This window comes from Oncorhynchus clarkii, chromosome 9 (assembly GCF_045791955.1).
Source record: "Oncorhynchus clarkii lewisi isolate Uvic-CL-2024 chromosome 9, UVic_Ocla_1.0, whole genome shotgun sequence".
Classification (NCBI taxonomy): domain Eukaryota; kingdom Metazoa; phylum Chordata; class Actinopteri; order Salmoniformes; family Salmonidae; genus Oncorhynchus; species Oncorhynchus clarkii.
The window spans coordinates 22,400,358-22,416,997 of record NC_092155.1 but is presented as its reverse complement, the minus strand read 5'-3'; the positions used below and the strand labels follow the sequence as shown (position 1 = coordinate 22,416,997).

At 40.4% G+C, this 16,640-nt stretch overlaps 1 protein-coding gene across 7 annotated transcripts in view; it reads right to left on the bottom strand.

Moving 5' to 3' along the window:
• Nucleotides 1-2,566: 2,566 nt before the first annotated feature.
• The window catches only part of LOC139416095 (multiple PDZ domain protein-like), a 65,332-nt gene continuing 51,258 nt past the window's right edge, over nt 2,567-16,640 (bottom strand). For 5 of the 7 annotated variants that reach the window (XM_071164367.1, XM_071164370.1, XM_071164368.1 and 2 more), the window contains 16 exons: nt 16,390-16,482; nt 15,978-16,052; nt 14,981-15,137; nt 14,282-14,430; nt 13,355-13,438; nt 11,892-12,085; nt 10,189-10,248; nt 9,567-9,714; nt 9,209-9,295; nt 8,831-8,924; nt 8,649-8,689; nt 7,641-7,763; nt 5,071-5,175; nt 4,511-4,620; nt 4,310-4,433; nt 2,567-4,153 (listed from right to left, as the gene is read on the bottom strand). In XM_071164367.1, the coding sequence (XP_071020468.1) occupies nt 4,007-4,153; nt 4,310-4,433; nt 4,511-4,620; nt 5,071-5,175; nt 7,641-7,763; nt 8,649-8,689; nt 8,831-8,924; nt 9,209-9,295; nt 9,567-9,714; nt 10,189-10,248; nt 11,892-12,085; nt 13,355-13,438; nt 14,282-14,430; nt 14,981-15,137; nt 15,978-16,052; nt 16,390-16,482 (1,791 nt within the window). In that variant the 3' untranslated portion in view covers nt 2,567-4,006. The remainder of the gene's footprint in view (nt 4,154-4,309; nt 4,434-4,510; nt 4,621-5,070; nt 5,176-7,640; nt 7,764-8,648; nt 8,690-8,830; nt 8,925-9,208; nt 9,296-9,566; nt 9,715-10,188; nt 10,249-11,891; nt 12,086-13,354; nt 13,439-14,281; nt 14,431-14,980; nt 15,138-15,977; nt 16,053-16,389; nt 16,483-16,640) is intronic. The other 2 variants (XM_071164371.1, XM_071164369.1) reach the window with 1 other exon arrangement.

Below are 16,640 nucleotides of genomic sequence, written 5' to 3'. Positions count from 1 at the left end.
ATAGCTGGATTGCCCCATCCTGCCCCTAGGGGTCCACCGCCCTGCAGCGCCCCAACCCAACACACCTCACTCATCTTTAGGATCTTAGTGAAACATTCATTATTGGTTTCAGGTGTGTTAGGCCATAGCCAGAGTGACAACCAACAGTACAGCAGACTCCCAGGGCCAGGACTGAGCAGCCCAGCAGCTAGAGATTGCCTAAATAGGTATATCCCCTGACATGAGCGTGACTTCAATACAAACTCCATTTGTCGTACAGCATTCCATATAAGGCACCCAGACCGTATGAAAGTTGCACAGTACACTTTTAATATTGTAATAAATACAATTTTGTGAAACATAACTTGACATTTCTGACATCAATTTTGACGTGGGAGGATAACCAACCCCTCCAATTAATGGCAATGCATTTCTTAGCTGCTATAAATGCTAGGTTACACAGTTTTTTCTGATAAGTCTCCAGTATCAACATTTCCAAGCAAAGAAAAACAGGGAGAAGGGAGAATCTGTAGACATGCTGAGATAAAATAGCATACTCTTTGCCAGAATTCATACAGCCTTTACAAGAGCATAACAAATGAAAATATGTCCCCTTTTGTGTTTTACACCTCCAGCAGAGGAATAACATTTCTGAGTGCCTGATATTCAGTTTGACTGGCATTATAGTACGTTCTATGGATGGTCTTAAACTGCAGTAATTTATGTCTGAGATGATATGAACGTGACTGGGCATTCTAATATATCTGTATCCATTCATCATCATCAAGTCTCCCAGGTCACGTTGTTGTTTTACATGTTTTGTGTAATTTGTGTCATCAGGAAAAGCCTCCATCAACCCTTGATACAGTTTGGAAATCTACTTTAGAGGTTTGTCAGACTGCCTTAATAAAGTACAGTCGTTTCAATCTTGGACGCTTCTGGCTTGTCCAGTGTTTGCCGCACATAAATAATAGTGTTGCATCTGCAAATGTTCACCGTAGCGCCATAACAGACTGGTCTTCCCTGGTTGCCTGACCCTGCTGAGATGCCTGCTACCATCTGATCCTGCTCAGATGAGGAATGACAAAGAATTACCTTGGTGTACATTTAAACATTAAATGATCCAAGAATAACATTAATGGTTCAATAATTGAAATGACCATTATTCCCAGATCCCAAACTGTAGCCCACCCATCAACTCAAGAGGGAACTTTGTATCCATTCACTGGTTGTTATAATATACTGCAAAATTCACCTGAGCTCCGTAGACTGGTCTTCCCTGGCTGTCTGACCCTGCTGGGACACTGGTCACAATCGGATCCTGCGAAGACATGATGAGCATAGTGTTGTATACTGACTGTGCACCATGACAGTGAAGCCTGTAGAACTGTTTATACCTTGTCAGTGTGAAAAGTAGGGAATTAGCTAGTGAAACTGAAAGCGCAATAACTTTATATTGCTATACTGACTCTAATAAAAACATCAGAATATCAGTCTTCAATTTCATTGTTTGATTCAGATCTAGTGTGATTGAGGCAAAACTAATGGCTAAAGCTCACTAATGTTAGCCAACTTTTGGCTAGATCTAATGGTACACCAACTGGTGAAAACGAGTTGCTTTTACAACTTGTACGCTCTGTGCAGGTGTACATGTGTTCCTAAATCCAGCCAGCTCATTACACCAAACAGCCTACCTGACCGCTCGGAGGCGTCCGCATGGTCCAAAAGCACACAGATGCCTCTTTTTGTATCACAGTGCAATTATGAAACTTGGGTGGACAAAAATGCAATTTCAGAACATGGAGGGGGGGGTCACATCCCTCCCATCCCCAGTGAAAGATGCTGCCCTGGGTTTCACCCTTTCAACCGGTCCGCTTGACTTCCCGTGGTAATTGAACACTTCGTTTTTTTTCTTTAAAACTACTGTAGCTTAAGAAAAGGATTTCATGTGTAGGAGGACCTCACACAGACCACATGCTATACTGTGAAACAGCTGTCTGTGTGGACATCCTACAGTAAATCTAAACAGAGATCCTTTCTCTACTCTCACTCTGAAAAAGCTCCATAGAACAACCTGGGTTTGTTCATTTGGGCTCTCATCCAAAAATCTTTACATTTTGCAACAGAAAAGGAACATTCGTTTCACATTGGAAAGGTCTAGGTAGTCAATTTTCTTCCATTTGGTTCCTAAAGAACATGACTAAGGATGAAGTAACTGTATTATGTATGACATTACTATCCTTTGGATATCTAAGAAAGTATCAGATTTTATATACTGTACATTTTCTGCTTAGATGTGTGGGTTTGGAGCCATTCCTTTTAATCTTACAGTAGGTATAGCCTCTAGCTAATAATATATCAGCTGCATAAGCCACATTCGCACCTCACATCCTCATAAATCCTGAATCCACATGATATATTAGTCAGATGTGCAGGTCTTGTGTGACGGCGTAAGCCTCCAATAACAACCACCGCTTGGTGGATATTCTCAATAGAATTGCCTGTTAACTGTTACACAAACAGTTAGACACAGTAATGAAAAGCCCATGGACTCTATGACATTACTCAAATAAAACCAATCAATAACTGGGGCTTGAAGGTAACTTTTATTAATTCAGCCTCTGAACAACTCAATACTGTGCTGGATGTACTTAACTAGGTACACATATATTGTAATATAGGATCTTAATTTGATCACCCTGTTGCTGGAGAACCAGGTTTAAAAAGGCTTCTGAAGTTTGTTATTCCCACTTGGAATCCCCTACAAAAATGGCCATAATTATAATCCCACATAATAATTCACATTTCCTGTTGCTGCAGGATTATTTTCCTGCTGTCGCAAACTGGCTCAAATTAAGACCCTACATCTGTAAGAGTGACTGACGCCATGTTAAAAAGGGGATTCATTGTTGTGAAACTAGAACATGGGGTATCTAGCTAATGGTTTGAAATGAATTAGGAAGCTCCAACTTCCTGGAGAGTGACCGGGTGTACAGGCTTTTGTTCCAGCCCAACACAATTGATTCGGCTAATTGTTGTCCATATTGAAAACTGTCAACGGTTGATTATGTGAAACAGCTGTGCTAGTGCTAGGTTTGAGTAAAAGGCTGCAATAACTCTCCAGGTTGGAGACAGCTGAGATGGACCATATAAACTGGTTTCCTTCACCTACTATCATATTATGATAAAGTATGGCCATAAAAATAGGTAATACTTGAACGGTAAAATACTGTGAAACAATACTTCACATCTGCATTAGTAAAACTACACTACGTCCCTACACATCTCCTTTCCTTGAGTGTGTGACCATGTACACACCCTTAGATACTTGGTCTGTAGAACTTCTGACCAAGAAACCAAAGCTTTAAGATCATTTCACTCCTGAAAAGGTGGTTTGCGTCACAAACAAAACGTTATTCAAATGTTATTCAGTCTAGAGTCTAGACTTAAATACGACAGTGACTTCACTATAGAAGAGGATGGACAGCAGTTTACAGTAGCATAAGCTTTAAATAATGGTCTTATTCTACCAATATTTTTCAGATATTGCTTAAAAAGGGCCCTTAACCCTAAATATCATAATAACACAGTCCATGTCTGAGCATAGAAAACTAGAGTATAAAAGATCTGAGCCACATTGTCCAGTGAATATTTCAGTCTACCTGCAGTAGCTTCTTGTAACCTTCTTGCGAAGGTTGCAAAATAAATGTACACATACCTGTTATTCAATTAATGCACCCACCAAGCTAGCTAGCTAAATTGCCATAAATGTTTAATGCTATTCGACCTGTCCACAAATGAATATAATTGGTTCAGAGTTTGTTTTGATATTTCAACCTGTGTGTCCTGATCGCTTCTGGTGTGGGTGAACAAACTCAACTTGCGCGCGTCCGGTTTGGTCAGCATGTTAGAGTTTAGGAATGGGTGTGTTCACATTTCAATACATATACCGTATATTAGGGTGAGTGTGTGTCTACACCAAGGTATGAGTCTTTGTCTATGCGTGTAGGGTGAGGTGTGTGTGTGTCTAGGAGAGCACAGTGAGGGCAATTGTTCCCTTGGTCCTCTTCAGGATGCCCACGGCCTCCTCGTGGGTGACCCCCTCCAGACTCTGTCCGTTAACAGCCATAATCTGATCCCCCCGCTTCAGACGCCCGTCCTCTGACGCTGCCCCCTGGAGAACAGACACGCCAGGTTACCACACAGGTTACCACAATTACAACTGTCATAAATGTACATTCAAAAGGAATATATTTCATCGATATAACAAACTAATACTGACTTGCTCTATGAAACATCATTTAGCGAAGAAAATTAGATTTCCCCTAACCTTCCCAAACACGGTTTTCACATAAATGGGCAGGTCTCCATGTGGGCTTCCAAAGCCACCAACAATGCTGAAGCCCAGGCCATCTGGGCCCCTGGCCAGGGTAATGGTCTTATATTGAGGAGGTCTGTAGAACAGAGAGAAATGTTTCTCAGGCCTTGTAAGGGTTTGACAGAAACAACAGGTGTGTGTGCGCATACATACCCCAGGTCGTCGTGGAAGATGCTAGTAGCAGTAAGGCTGGAGACTGAGAGTCCGGCAGCTGTCTGCTCCTGAGACGGGCCGGTCACTGTGGTATCACGCCCTGCTACCACCTGTTGGGTTTTGTTGTTGCAAGACAAATGATACATGAAAAGGTCATTTAGTTTAGTTTGTTCAGTTCATCAGCTCATTTTCGAGCACTGCAATATAGAACAATTTCATCATCAACATTTACAGACAACTTGACGTAGATGACAGCAAACACATAAAACAAAACAGAGCTTTATACTGTACATGCTCAAGCTACCGATAATGGATAATATATCAATTAAGGGTATCTCAATCTCCACAGTACGCACCCTTGGATACAAGACTATACTGATCTTTTAGCAACAATGCATATACAACGTATATATGAAAACCTCTTCTTAACTGTATTCACAGTTATCACTGATGAAGTAGAGGTTTTCAGATATGCGTTGTACTGTAAATGCATTACTGCTAAAATACCAGTACAATCTTACTGTAGTTGGGAGAATGACGTTAATTAGTCTTTCACTGACCTGCAGCTCGATGGTGCCGGTGGCATTCTTCAGCAGGGTGACGGCCTGGCTGTGGCTCATACCCTCAGTAGCGGTCCCACAGATACTGACGATCATGTCACCGATCTGGAGGGGTCACAGAGAGGTCACAGGGTTAGAGGTTACAGCATGTGCTAACCCCTTGGTCACAATGTTTGTAATACCGGTACATATGGGTTAGAGACAGCAACTAATACTAAATCAATCCCTTAATCGTTCCCCAACCCCATACCTCCTAGGAATAATGTAACAAATATGTATTTAAGGCATTGTAGTGTAAACTAACAGATACATATTTAAGGCATTGTAGTGTAAACTAACAGACATATTTAAGGCATTGTAGTGTAAACTAACAAAGACATATTTAAGGCATTGTAGTGTAAACTAACAAAGACATATTTAAGGCATTGTAGTGTAAACTAACAGAGACATATTTAAGGCATTGTAGTGTAAACTAACAAAGACATATTTAAGGCATTGTAGTGTAAACTAACAGAGACATATTTAAGGCATTGTAGTGTAAACTAACAGAGACATATTTAAGGCATTGTAGTGTAAACTAACAGATACATATTTAAGGCATTGTAGTGTAAACTAACAGAGACATATTTAAGGCATTGTAGTGTAAACTAACAAAGACATATTTAAGGCATTGTAGTGTAAACTAACAGAGACATATTTAAGGCATTGTAGTGTAAACTAACAAAGACATATTTAAGGCATTGTAGTGTAAACTAACAGAGACATATTTAAGGCATTGTAGTGTAAACTAACAAAGACATATTTAAGGCATTGTAGTGTAAACTAACAAAGACATATTTAAGGCATTGTAGTGTAAACTAACAAAGACATATTTAAGGCATTGTAGTGTAAACTAACAGAGACATATTTAAGGCATTGTAGTGTAAACTAACAAAGACATATTTAAGGCATTGTAGTGTAAACTAACAGAGACATATTTAAGGCATTGTAGTGTAAACTAACAGACATATTTAAGGCATTGTAGTGTAAACTAACAGACATATTTAAGGCATTGTAGTGTAAACTAACAAAGACGTATTTAAGGCATTGTAGTGTAAACTAACAGAGACATATTTAAGGCATTGTAGTGTAAACTAACAAAGACGTATTTAAGGCATTGTAGTGTAAACTAACAGAGACATATTTAAGGCATTGTAGTGTAAACTAACAGAGACATATTTAAGGCATTGTAGTGTAAACTAACAAAGACGTATTTAAGGCATTGTAGTGTAAACTAACAGAGACATATTTAAGGCATTGTAGTGTAAACTAACAGAGACATATTTAAGGCATTGTAGTGTAAACTAACAGAGACATATTTAAGGCATTGTAGTGTAAACTAACAGAGACATATTTAAGGCATTGTAGTGTAAACTAACAGAGACATATTTAAGGCATTGTAGTGTAAACTAACAGACATATTTAAGGCATTGTAGTGTAAACTAACAAAGAAGTATTTAAGGCATTGTAGTGTATGCCACTAGCTATTATTATTACTACTACTATGTGTTTTACTTTTACATTATTTCTCCATTTTCTTTCTCTCTGCATTGCTGGGAAGGGCCCTTGAGTAAGCATTTCACTGTTAGTCCACACCTAAAATTAGATTTGAAGGGGTTAGCGGAAGGAAGATAGTGGTTTGTGCTGATAGAGAATATTGATCATGCATTACCGCTCATCAGCTGGCCTTCAGCCAGGAATCATAAAGCAATTTATTATAATAATACTGACTTAGTAATGATAAAATAAGAAAACTACTGATAAAGTTAATGTAGGCTAAATCTACCGCAAGCAAACCATATCCAGTATTTCTAAACCACTGCTTTGTGTTTCGCCGGTTTTAGTTCACCCATTCTTCTTGTTCTTTTGAAGGGATACCAACATAGATATTCTATTCAAGACATCCACACAGTCCCTCTATTCTGTTACATTTTATGGGCTCAGTGCAGTATAACTAGATTTATGGTCTCCTATGGCTTACTGCTCTACTATTGTCTGCTGCCAGCCTGTCTGTGGGGGCTACAATGGTCAGTTTGTCTGTCCTTCTGCAGGAGGCCATTGCTTTCAGCTGTAAAGGCCCTCGACACTAATAGAACCAACCTACGTGATGACTTGAGACTGACTACAGGCAGTATTTAGACTTGAGATAAAATGTTCACGCAAAGATTGACCAGAGTTACATGCACAAATCTGAATAGCCCACTGTCCAAAATGAACCAAACACAAATAAAGGAGGCATACACTTACTGTAAGTGTAAATATTCTAAAGTTGACTTAAACCTGACGTTTGTGCTCGCATTTGGTGAATTTGTATGAACTTTCATCGATACGATAAAACTCCTTGCTGTTTGATTATTTGTAGCTCAAAACAAATCTCTTTCTCTCGCTTGGGTGAACATTTAGTGAATAGATTCCATGTGATTAGCGGAGTCTGACTTTCCTTGAGGGTCCTTGAAGTCAACAAACAACATTCCCCACATAACCCATATTCTCTTGATCAGGTCCCTACGGCTGCTGCTGTACCAACCCACCTTGAGTTTGTGTGTCTGGGCAGCGAGGCCGGTAGGGTTCATCATGGCGATGAAGATGGGCACATCGCCCAGGGGACTGCCCACTCCACCCGCAATACTGATGCCCAATGAATCAGTGAGACCCTATGAGGAAAGACAACCAATTACAAAAGTACTTCAAAATCACTATAATCAGTTGTAGTAAGTTACCTCACAAAGACAAATAAAATACATATTTAAATAGTGTAAAGTAGTTGGAGCCGTGGGGGGGGGGGGTTCTAAGCTGACATATGGGATTATTATAAAATGGTCATGCTATGGATAATTTCACTATTTGATTTGGAATTTTGTTACCCCTTTAGGTATCAAATCAGTAGAAAGAATTATTCGATAAAGTATTGAATTTGGCCTTTACTACTATAGCCCTGAGAAACACACCGAATACAACATTCATAAATGCCAAAAAAAGAGTAAAAAAATAAATCATAAGAAACAAAGTTTTAAAGTGTTTGTCCTATCTATGAGATATAAGAAAGCTCAGGAAATATGTTGTGTTTTTTACACATTATTTAACCCTTTTTTGGGTAGGCACAAAACTACCTTCAAACTGTACTTTTATTCATTTTTGTAAACAGGTGCTGGTTACCTTCAGACGAGTCCCCGGACACTTGTGGCGGTCATAGTGCAAAATGGAGACCACCTGTTCTGAGTCTCCCCTTTCCATAGTGGTCATAATAGTTTGTAGGTCAAACTGTTCCGACGCTACAGACGTGTTCGTGAGAAGACCGATTTTCGGGATGTCTGACAAACAGTGCTCTAGCTCTGCAGATGCGGAAGTCGGCGTATCGAGACGCATCCAATGTAAAAACAGATTCCTATAGCTTAAACTGACAGATTTTGATGGGGATTTTTTTATTATGTGACTTAGATTGACACAAATCGGCATGTTGCATCAATCTTAATACAAGGACAAGCTAAAAACAGATTTGTTTTTCGATATAATTATAAATATTATAAAAGAAAGCTGACCTTTGTGAATTCAACAATTCTGATCTCCTGGTGGTCCAGTGCTTTATAAAAGAGTAAACAAGAGAAGACAAGAGTAAACAGCCAAAATTAATCGACTCAAATGAGACCACGACATGACGGCTAGCTTTAGCTTTCCAAACAGCTAGATGTTTATCAACTAAAAAAGGTCTTAGACTCCTGACTTGTATGTTGTACGCTGTCACAGTCCATCTGGAGGCTACCAGAGGAGGCTGACAGCGAGTGAGGGGTCACCTTGCAGCTGCCCGTTTCACTTATCTACCCAAACACAAGGAAAAAGAAACGTGAAATGAATGACAAATTGCTTTCTGAACTATATTTTAGGACTAAGGTCTACCAATAGGATTAGAGGAAGGAAGAGATCTAGGGAGTATTCAGTGAGCTGAAATATATTCAGATAGAACTGTAATGAATAGAGCTTACAAGGTGTCTACATGGGTCCTATCTGTTAGATGCATTTCTATCTGAACATTCTGTAACATTGCTCACCTGAACAGGCCCCAGGATATAATTAAGATTCAGAAAACAAAATGGCAGCATACCTGACTGCTCTGTGAGAACCTTCTCTCAGAGTGGAAGGGTCCGGCTTTAAATCTGCCCACCTCCATCACTATGGGTCCCACACCACACTGCAAACACAAACATGTAAACATATAAATAGCTTTTCAACTAAACAAACCATCCAAAGAAGAGATGCTAGTGATGTATTCCACACCAACCGGTCGGAAAAGAGCCAATACAGCACTCATTATACATTTCCTTTTTAAATACATAAATTATCTATCCATATCAACTATTTTAATTTGAGACAACAAAAATCCAGCCTAGTCCCAAAGATATCAAGACGGCACCAACAGATCTGGGACCAGGCTTTATTTGACCCTGCTTCCCATGGTTCACCTTCAGCAGTGCTGCCACTGACTCCTGGGTGGCGTTTCTGACATCCTCCTTGTTGACGGACAGGATCTGGTCTCCCTGCATCAGCCTCCCGTCACTCTCCACCACGCCCCCTTTCACTATGTCCGACACAAACACCCCTGTGTCGTTCCTGTTGTGGATAGAAACAACACACGAGTTAACCAGGGTTTATGTTGCGTTAGTGTGAGTGCTTGGTCTCTGTGCATGTGTCTGTCATTTGTGTGTGAGCATTTTGCAGTTAGGATTCGATAGCAAATCAAATAACGTATTTAAGTGGATATTTTTTTGTGTTGTTCTAAAACGTTGTATTTAAATAATAGGCTCTCTGAGGACAATAAGATATCTATCAATCTATCTAACAATCTATTAGGTAAAAATGCAAATCAAATGCCTGCCTCCTGCTGTGGTTCAGGTGTGGCGGTTCAGGATCTATAGATATGTTAAGGAAAAGCAGGTTCCAAAGCAGGTAGGATGACCGAAATACACTGAAGGTAGACCCAGGTAAAAAAAATACAGGGTACCTTGGTGTATGTGGGACTTATCTATACATCTATCTACTAGGGCAAGGGCTGGGTATCTTTGGGATTTGTTTCTTTTCCGATACCAGTTCCCGCTCAGACTCTTCAATTCGGTACCGGTTCTAGAAGGTTTCCTTTTTCGTTTCCTATGTTGAATGAAGAACACATTTACATCTTTAAATGCCTAATCTTCCTCATTATATTCTCTTCATTTTCTTACTAGAACAAGTGTATATTAAAACAAGTGTTGGCTCCCCCCTGTCACCATTGATTTAACTAGTTTCTTAGCAAGTATAGCAACTAGTCAATACAATGACCAATGTTAAATCACTGAGATGGGAAAGGTCAAACACCTTGACCCCCAATGCTAAATAACCTGTGGCATGCACACACACACCAAACAATCCCCGTCATCACTGCAGGCCTGACTCCTCAAATGTCTAATTGGTTCAGGCAAACAGGAGAAGCATGTTTCACACACACACACACACACACGTGGTTGCCTGAGGTTTCTCTGCTGGGGCCATTCCTGTGCTGTCTGTCTCCAGTGAGTTAGGGGCTAGAGGTCACACACCTCTGACACCATGTGTTGAGAGACCCTGAAGGCGTGTGTTGTTATCTACTGGGATAACACACTGAGGATGGCTCAGCATGCCCTTATGTGACTCTGAATGAGTCAACACATTATTTAAACTATGTCCAATAATCTAATTGTGGTCTAAATAAAAAAAATAAAAAGATAAGTTGATTACTTGAAACAAGTGTATTAGTGCTGGGCTGGAACAAAAATGTGCCCCCCTCTGTGAATGGGACTAAGAACCATTGCGCGCTAGTAGGGTCGTAGTTCATCTCTGATGGGTTGCTGCTCCTCCTATGGACATCCCCTCGGGGACATTCTCCCCCTGCATGGATATTTACCCTGATCCCACCCCCAATGGACATTTATCATTGTTACAGTTGTAAATATGTATATATTATTAGCATTATTTTCTTTAATAGTTTCATTCACTTCTCTTTTTGTCACGCCCTGACCATAGAGAGCCCTCGGGGTCCTCTATGGTGTAATAGGTCAGAGCGTGACTAGGGGGCTTTTCTAGTTATTTTAGTTCTATGTTGGTGTGTTTGTATGGTTCCAATTGGAGGCAGCTGAATATCGTTGCCTCTAATTGGGGATCATACTTAGTGTGGCCCTTTTCCCACCTGCGATGTGGGATATTGTTTGTGTTTAGTGTTATGTGCGCTACGAACTGTACTTTAGTTTATTTATTTGTTTGAAGTTTCACCTCAATAAATATGTGGAACTCTACTCACGCTGCGCTTTGGTCCACTCATTATAACGAACGTGACACTTTTTGACCTGCACTGTTGGAGCTCCAAGCTTAAGAATGTCACTGTACCCTGCAATTACATCTGCGACCCTGTGCATGTGACAAATAAACTCATCTAATCATCCTAGAAAAAGAGAGCTTCTCTCCAACATCTTTACGGTGTACATTTTAGGACATCCCTGTTTACAATGTACATTTGAGGACATCCAAATGTACGGTGTACATTTTAGGACATCCCTGTTTATGGTGTACATTTGAGGACATCCAAATGTACGGTGTACATTTTAGGACATCCCTGTTTATGGTGTACATTTGAGGACATCCAAATGTACGGTGTACATTTTAGGACATCCCTGTTTACAATGTACATTTGAGGACATCCAAATTTACTGTGTACATTTTAGGCCATCCCTTAAATGTTTTCAGTCAAACGTCCCTATAAGACTTATAGGTTCGAGTACCTTCTCCCCACGATGCTGAGGCCCAGGCCCTGGCCGGGCTTCTTGTTCAGCTCCACGGTAAAGGCATCCCACAGGTCCTCCTCCTTGTACTGGGCCTCATCCCTGAACACGCTCAGACGCACCCGCTGAGGGGTCTGCCGTAGCACGTTGATAGCTTCGTCGTGAGTGGCCACGCGCAGGTCAATGCCATTCACCTACGGAGATGGGGAGGGAGAGGGATTAGAGGGGAGGGAGAGATGAAAGAGGAAGGGATAGTGAGAGAGAAACAAACAGATCTGTCAATATAAAATGTGGCAGCAAGGGTACAATGGATAGCATGTTATATTGTTCCTATTTATAGAAACACTGTAGGCCCAAACACATGGACAAACATGAATATTACTGAAGAATGTGAATAGTGTAACATACAGGGTCAACAGCTAGCATACATGTTTGAGGGTAGGCCTATACTTTAGTATAATTATACTTGTATTTTGAAAACCTTTTCTAATAATAACACCACAATGTACTTAGTTTAGAGCTGAGACCTGCAACCTATTTTAAAGTGATGCTAGGAGGTTTTGTACAATTTCAGCCAGTAGTGTTGAAAGTAGCACACACGAGCCAAAACGGGTCCCCGAAGACTGTGCACAATGTCATCCAGTCGTATTATATGCTACGTCCTGCAAGTTATTCTTTTTTTTTAAACCTGCAATTCGTATGATATGTTACGAATTCCAATTTGTACAATATGTTCAGAATTTGTAAGTGCTTAAGATCCCGTTCAACCTCTAAGGGTCCATATCAACGGGAAATAGCCCATTAGCGCTAGCATAGCCATGTATGGCTTTTCTCATAGCAGACTGAAATGGGTCGCTAATGACGTTGGTTCTGCTTGAGCCACAGAATGGGTGGCCACTCTCTCACCCTCCCCCTGACCCTATCATGAGCAGTATGAATACCACGGCTTAGCTGGGGGCCCAAAGTGAATTACTGAGGTGGGGCAATTAAGTCTTAAGGTTATGTGTATATGTGTTGGTGTGTGTGTGCGTGCATGTATTGAAAGGGGGTGAGTGAGGTGCTTCCAGCCCCATTGACTGAGTTGTCATGACTAACGGCCCCAGTCACATCCCTAGTCTATAACAAAGCAAAGGGCAAAAGGGTGGAGAGCTAGGCTGGCTATTAAGATGTCATTCTATATGACGTCATCTATACATATAATGACTATATATACCATTCGTTATCTATATTTATATAATTTTAGATGTAACATTTGAAAAATTATTCTTCAGATTCTATGAACCAAATCCTATCTTAAGAGTCACAGTGATATGAATGCAGTGTTATACTAGAGTGTGAAATACGGGTCTATATGATCTAGGATCAGTTTAGCCTTTTATATCATGAGGAATATGGTTACAGGGATAGGAGGAGGGTGGAACTGATCCTAAATGATGAATGCAGGCCCTGTTACATTCCATTACCTCCAGGATCTGGTCCCCAGCCCAAAGTCTCCCATCCTTGGAGGCAGCTCCCTCCTCATAGACCTCGTGAATGATAATGGTCCCCTGGAGAAAGAGAAGAGAAAGAAGAGTGTGAGAAAGGGGGAAAAACAAGTGCTAAAATACGAGAGGTGTGTGGCACGGTAGGAGGGAACAAGGAAAAGAGAGAAGGAAAAATAGAAGACGGAGGGAGGAACCAAGGTGAAACAGAGATAAAGTCAAATAGAGAAATTAAGAGAATAAAATGACAACGTGAAGGAGTTCAGGAATAAATGAGAGATTCGAGACAGAGCGGAACAGGTTGACACTAGCTAGAGTCTGTGTGTGTAGGTGTCTATGGGGGGGGGGCTCATTCTCAGGTCAAGGGTCACATTCCAGGATATTGTCTCCTGTGGTTGAGGACTGACTGAGCACATGGGGGGAGAGGAGGAGCGGGGTGTGTGCGTGTGTGACAGACTGCATTATTTCCTATAGTCCTTTGCCATTCCACTGCCTCCACAGCTATTTCAGAACTGGGATAATACTGGCAGCTCTAAAAGCACACAGAACCAAAGACTTCTAAGTGGGTGGCATATCTTTTAAGTTTGTATCATTGTGTAAGTAGTAGTGGGAATTGGTCATCTCATAATGTTAGTGGTTGAACTTTTACTTGTTTTATGTATTGTTATAAAATATAGAATTGGACAACAACCCAGTGTAAATTCTGATTTAAAGCTTCAGATAAATCTATGGAAAACTAACCCATATTCTTTGTCAGTATATGTCAGTTTAGAATCTGTTAATTGGGATCCAACAACCGTTCTGTCATAGATTATTCAAAAAAACACATTTTGTTATTATTCTACAATACAAGGGGACACTTCAAAAACCCACAGTCATCACAGAGCTACCCCTGGCACTCTGACCTACCAATAGAGTGTCACAGCCCCCCACGATGCTGAGGCCCAGGCCCGTGTGGCCTTTGGAGATGTCTATGGTGGTCTCACAGCCGGGGATGATGGGACAGGTCACAGGGTCAGAGGAAGCCAGAGTGCCAGGGGTGGACGAGCGACTTGAGCCTGATGAGAGAGTGGGAAATTGAGATGAAAATATCAAAGAAATGTTTTCATTCTAGCCTGGTCCCAGATCTTTGTGCTTTTAGCCAATTCCTCAGATTATTATTGGCATGCTATTCAATAAGGCAATGACAAAAAATATTCAGAGGAGTTGACTAAAGCACCTATTAATTTGACGGCAGGCTAAAATCAAACTTGAATATATTAAGTCACTGTACAACTAGAGGCTATATTAATACTATATTTGTATACTGTATCTGTTTCATTCTTCATTGTGTAAATCAGCATAAACTTATTGACTAACAATCACAGACGTGATTGGTTTGCCAAGTGATTGGTATTGAATTTGGGGGCACTTGCCCTATAAGCATATCACTCTGCTCTACCTAACGGAGTGAATCATGCTTCGTTCAGATTTTGAGTTATAACTAAGCACCAGTATTTAAGTTATGTAAAAAAAAATCTTCAGCTAAGTTGTTTACGTTCAATAAACCAAAATGCTAATAATGTCTGGCATGTCCTCCTGTCAACACATGACAAGCTGTTTACTCACTCCTGATTGGCTCTGACTCAGGCTGGCCCAGGTTAGCCATGTAGATGCTAGGGATGCTGGTGGCCTGATCGGTATAGTAGGGGGGGAGGGGCAATGACTCATTCGCGCAGATTGTCAACTTCACGGAGCCTTTGGCGTTCCCCAGTAGAGAGTGGACCTGAAACGTAGGATAAAAAATACACAATATCATAGTCCCCAACAGATGGTCTATCAGAGATGGGCAGAACTTCTGTTACATGTATTTCAGATACGTATTTAAATTACTCCTGAATATTTTGTCATTTGAATTACACTGGGCTGAATATACTCCAATGCATTTTGTATTTTCAAAACACAAAATACTTTTCTATACCATTTTTTTAAATGATTTTTTATATAGCGGTTTACAGTTTGAGGCTACCCTTTAACCCCTGCATTGGTATCAGAAGTCTGATCACACTATGGTGTGATAAAAGAGTCTGCTAAATGAAGTAAACATTAATATATATGTAAACAATTGCAAAGCATGCTGAGTATTATTCTAATGAGCTCAGCCCCAAAACAATACCCAGTGTGCTTTGCAGTTAATTTTGGCATGTTCATTTTCACATATACATTTAGGTCATTTAGCACACACAGAATGACTTGCTTAGCCAAGGTAGTTAAACACAACATACAACAGTCAGAGCAAGTAACATGTTTTTGTAACCGTTACTGAGAATGGTGTTGCTGTTCGGGCCAGCTACAAATGTATTCTTGTATTTTAATACAAGTTAATTTTGATATATTGATCTTTATGGTATTTTGCATATGTATTCAGTACATTTTGCCCATCCCTGTGGTCTATAAATGTCAAATTAACACACAACAAACTATGTAAAAATGTATGTATATGTTACAACAACAAAAAAGTAAAAAATAAACTAATTTAATAAACACTCAACAAACTAATCAAATTACCCTCCATTAACCCTGGCCGTAGGGTGTGTCTAAAATGTGCTGCAGAGGCAGATCTTACCCTCTCCACAGTGTAGCCCACCACTGGTTCATCCTCCACAGCCAGGAGTTTATCTCCAGATTTGATGCTGCCGTCCTGCATAGAGTAATACAGGACTGGTGTTAGATAATGTTTTTCATCTTAAAAAATATATCCATCCAATTAGCATGACATGTAGGATGTCCAATATTATTTTCTGTCCAGCATTGTTCTTTAAAACTGCTCCTGGACAGCTACAGGGTGTGCATGCTTTTGTTCCAACCCAGCACTTTATTGATTGAACTAATCAAGGTCCTCTTAGTTTAAATCAGGTGTGTTAGCACTAGGCTGGAACAAAAGTCTGCTCACCTTGTGGGTCCCCAGGACCAGGATTGAAGAAGAGTGCTATACAGGACACCTGTTTCAACCAGGAGAGTAAGACAGAGTGACATACCTTTCCGGCTGGTCCTTTTTCAGTTATACTCTGAATCACCACCCCGTTCGTGGGGTCTTCCTCACTGAAAGTGATGCCGAATCCACCCTCCTCCTTGAGTTCAAAAGAGATAATGTACTTGAATTTTCTTCAATACCTCCCTGTCAACCATAATTATAGACACAGTGAATCATGCACAATGACACATTAAACATGAACAACTCGAGCCATTGATAACCCGAAACGTCCCAATGCAAGAACGGTTTGTTTTG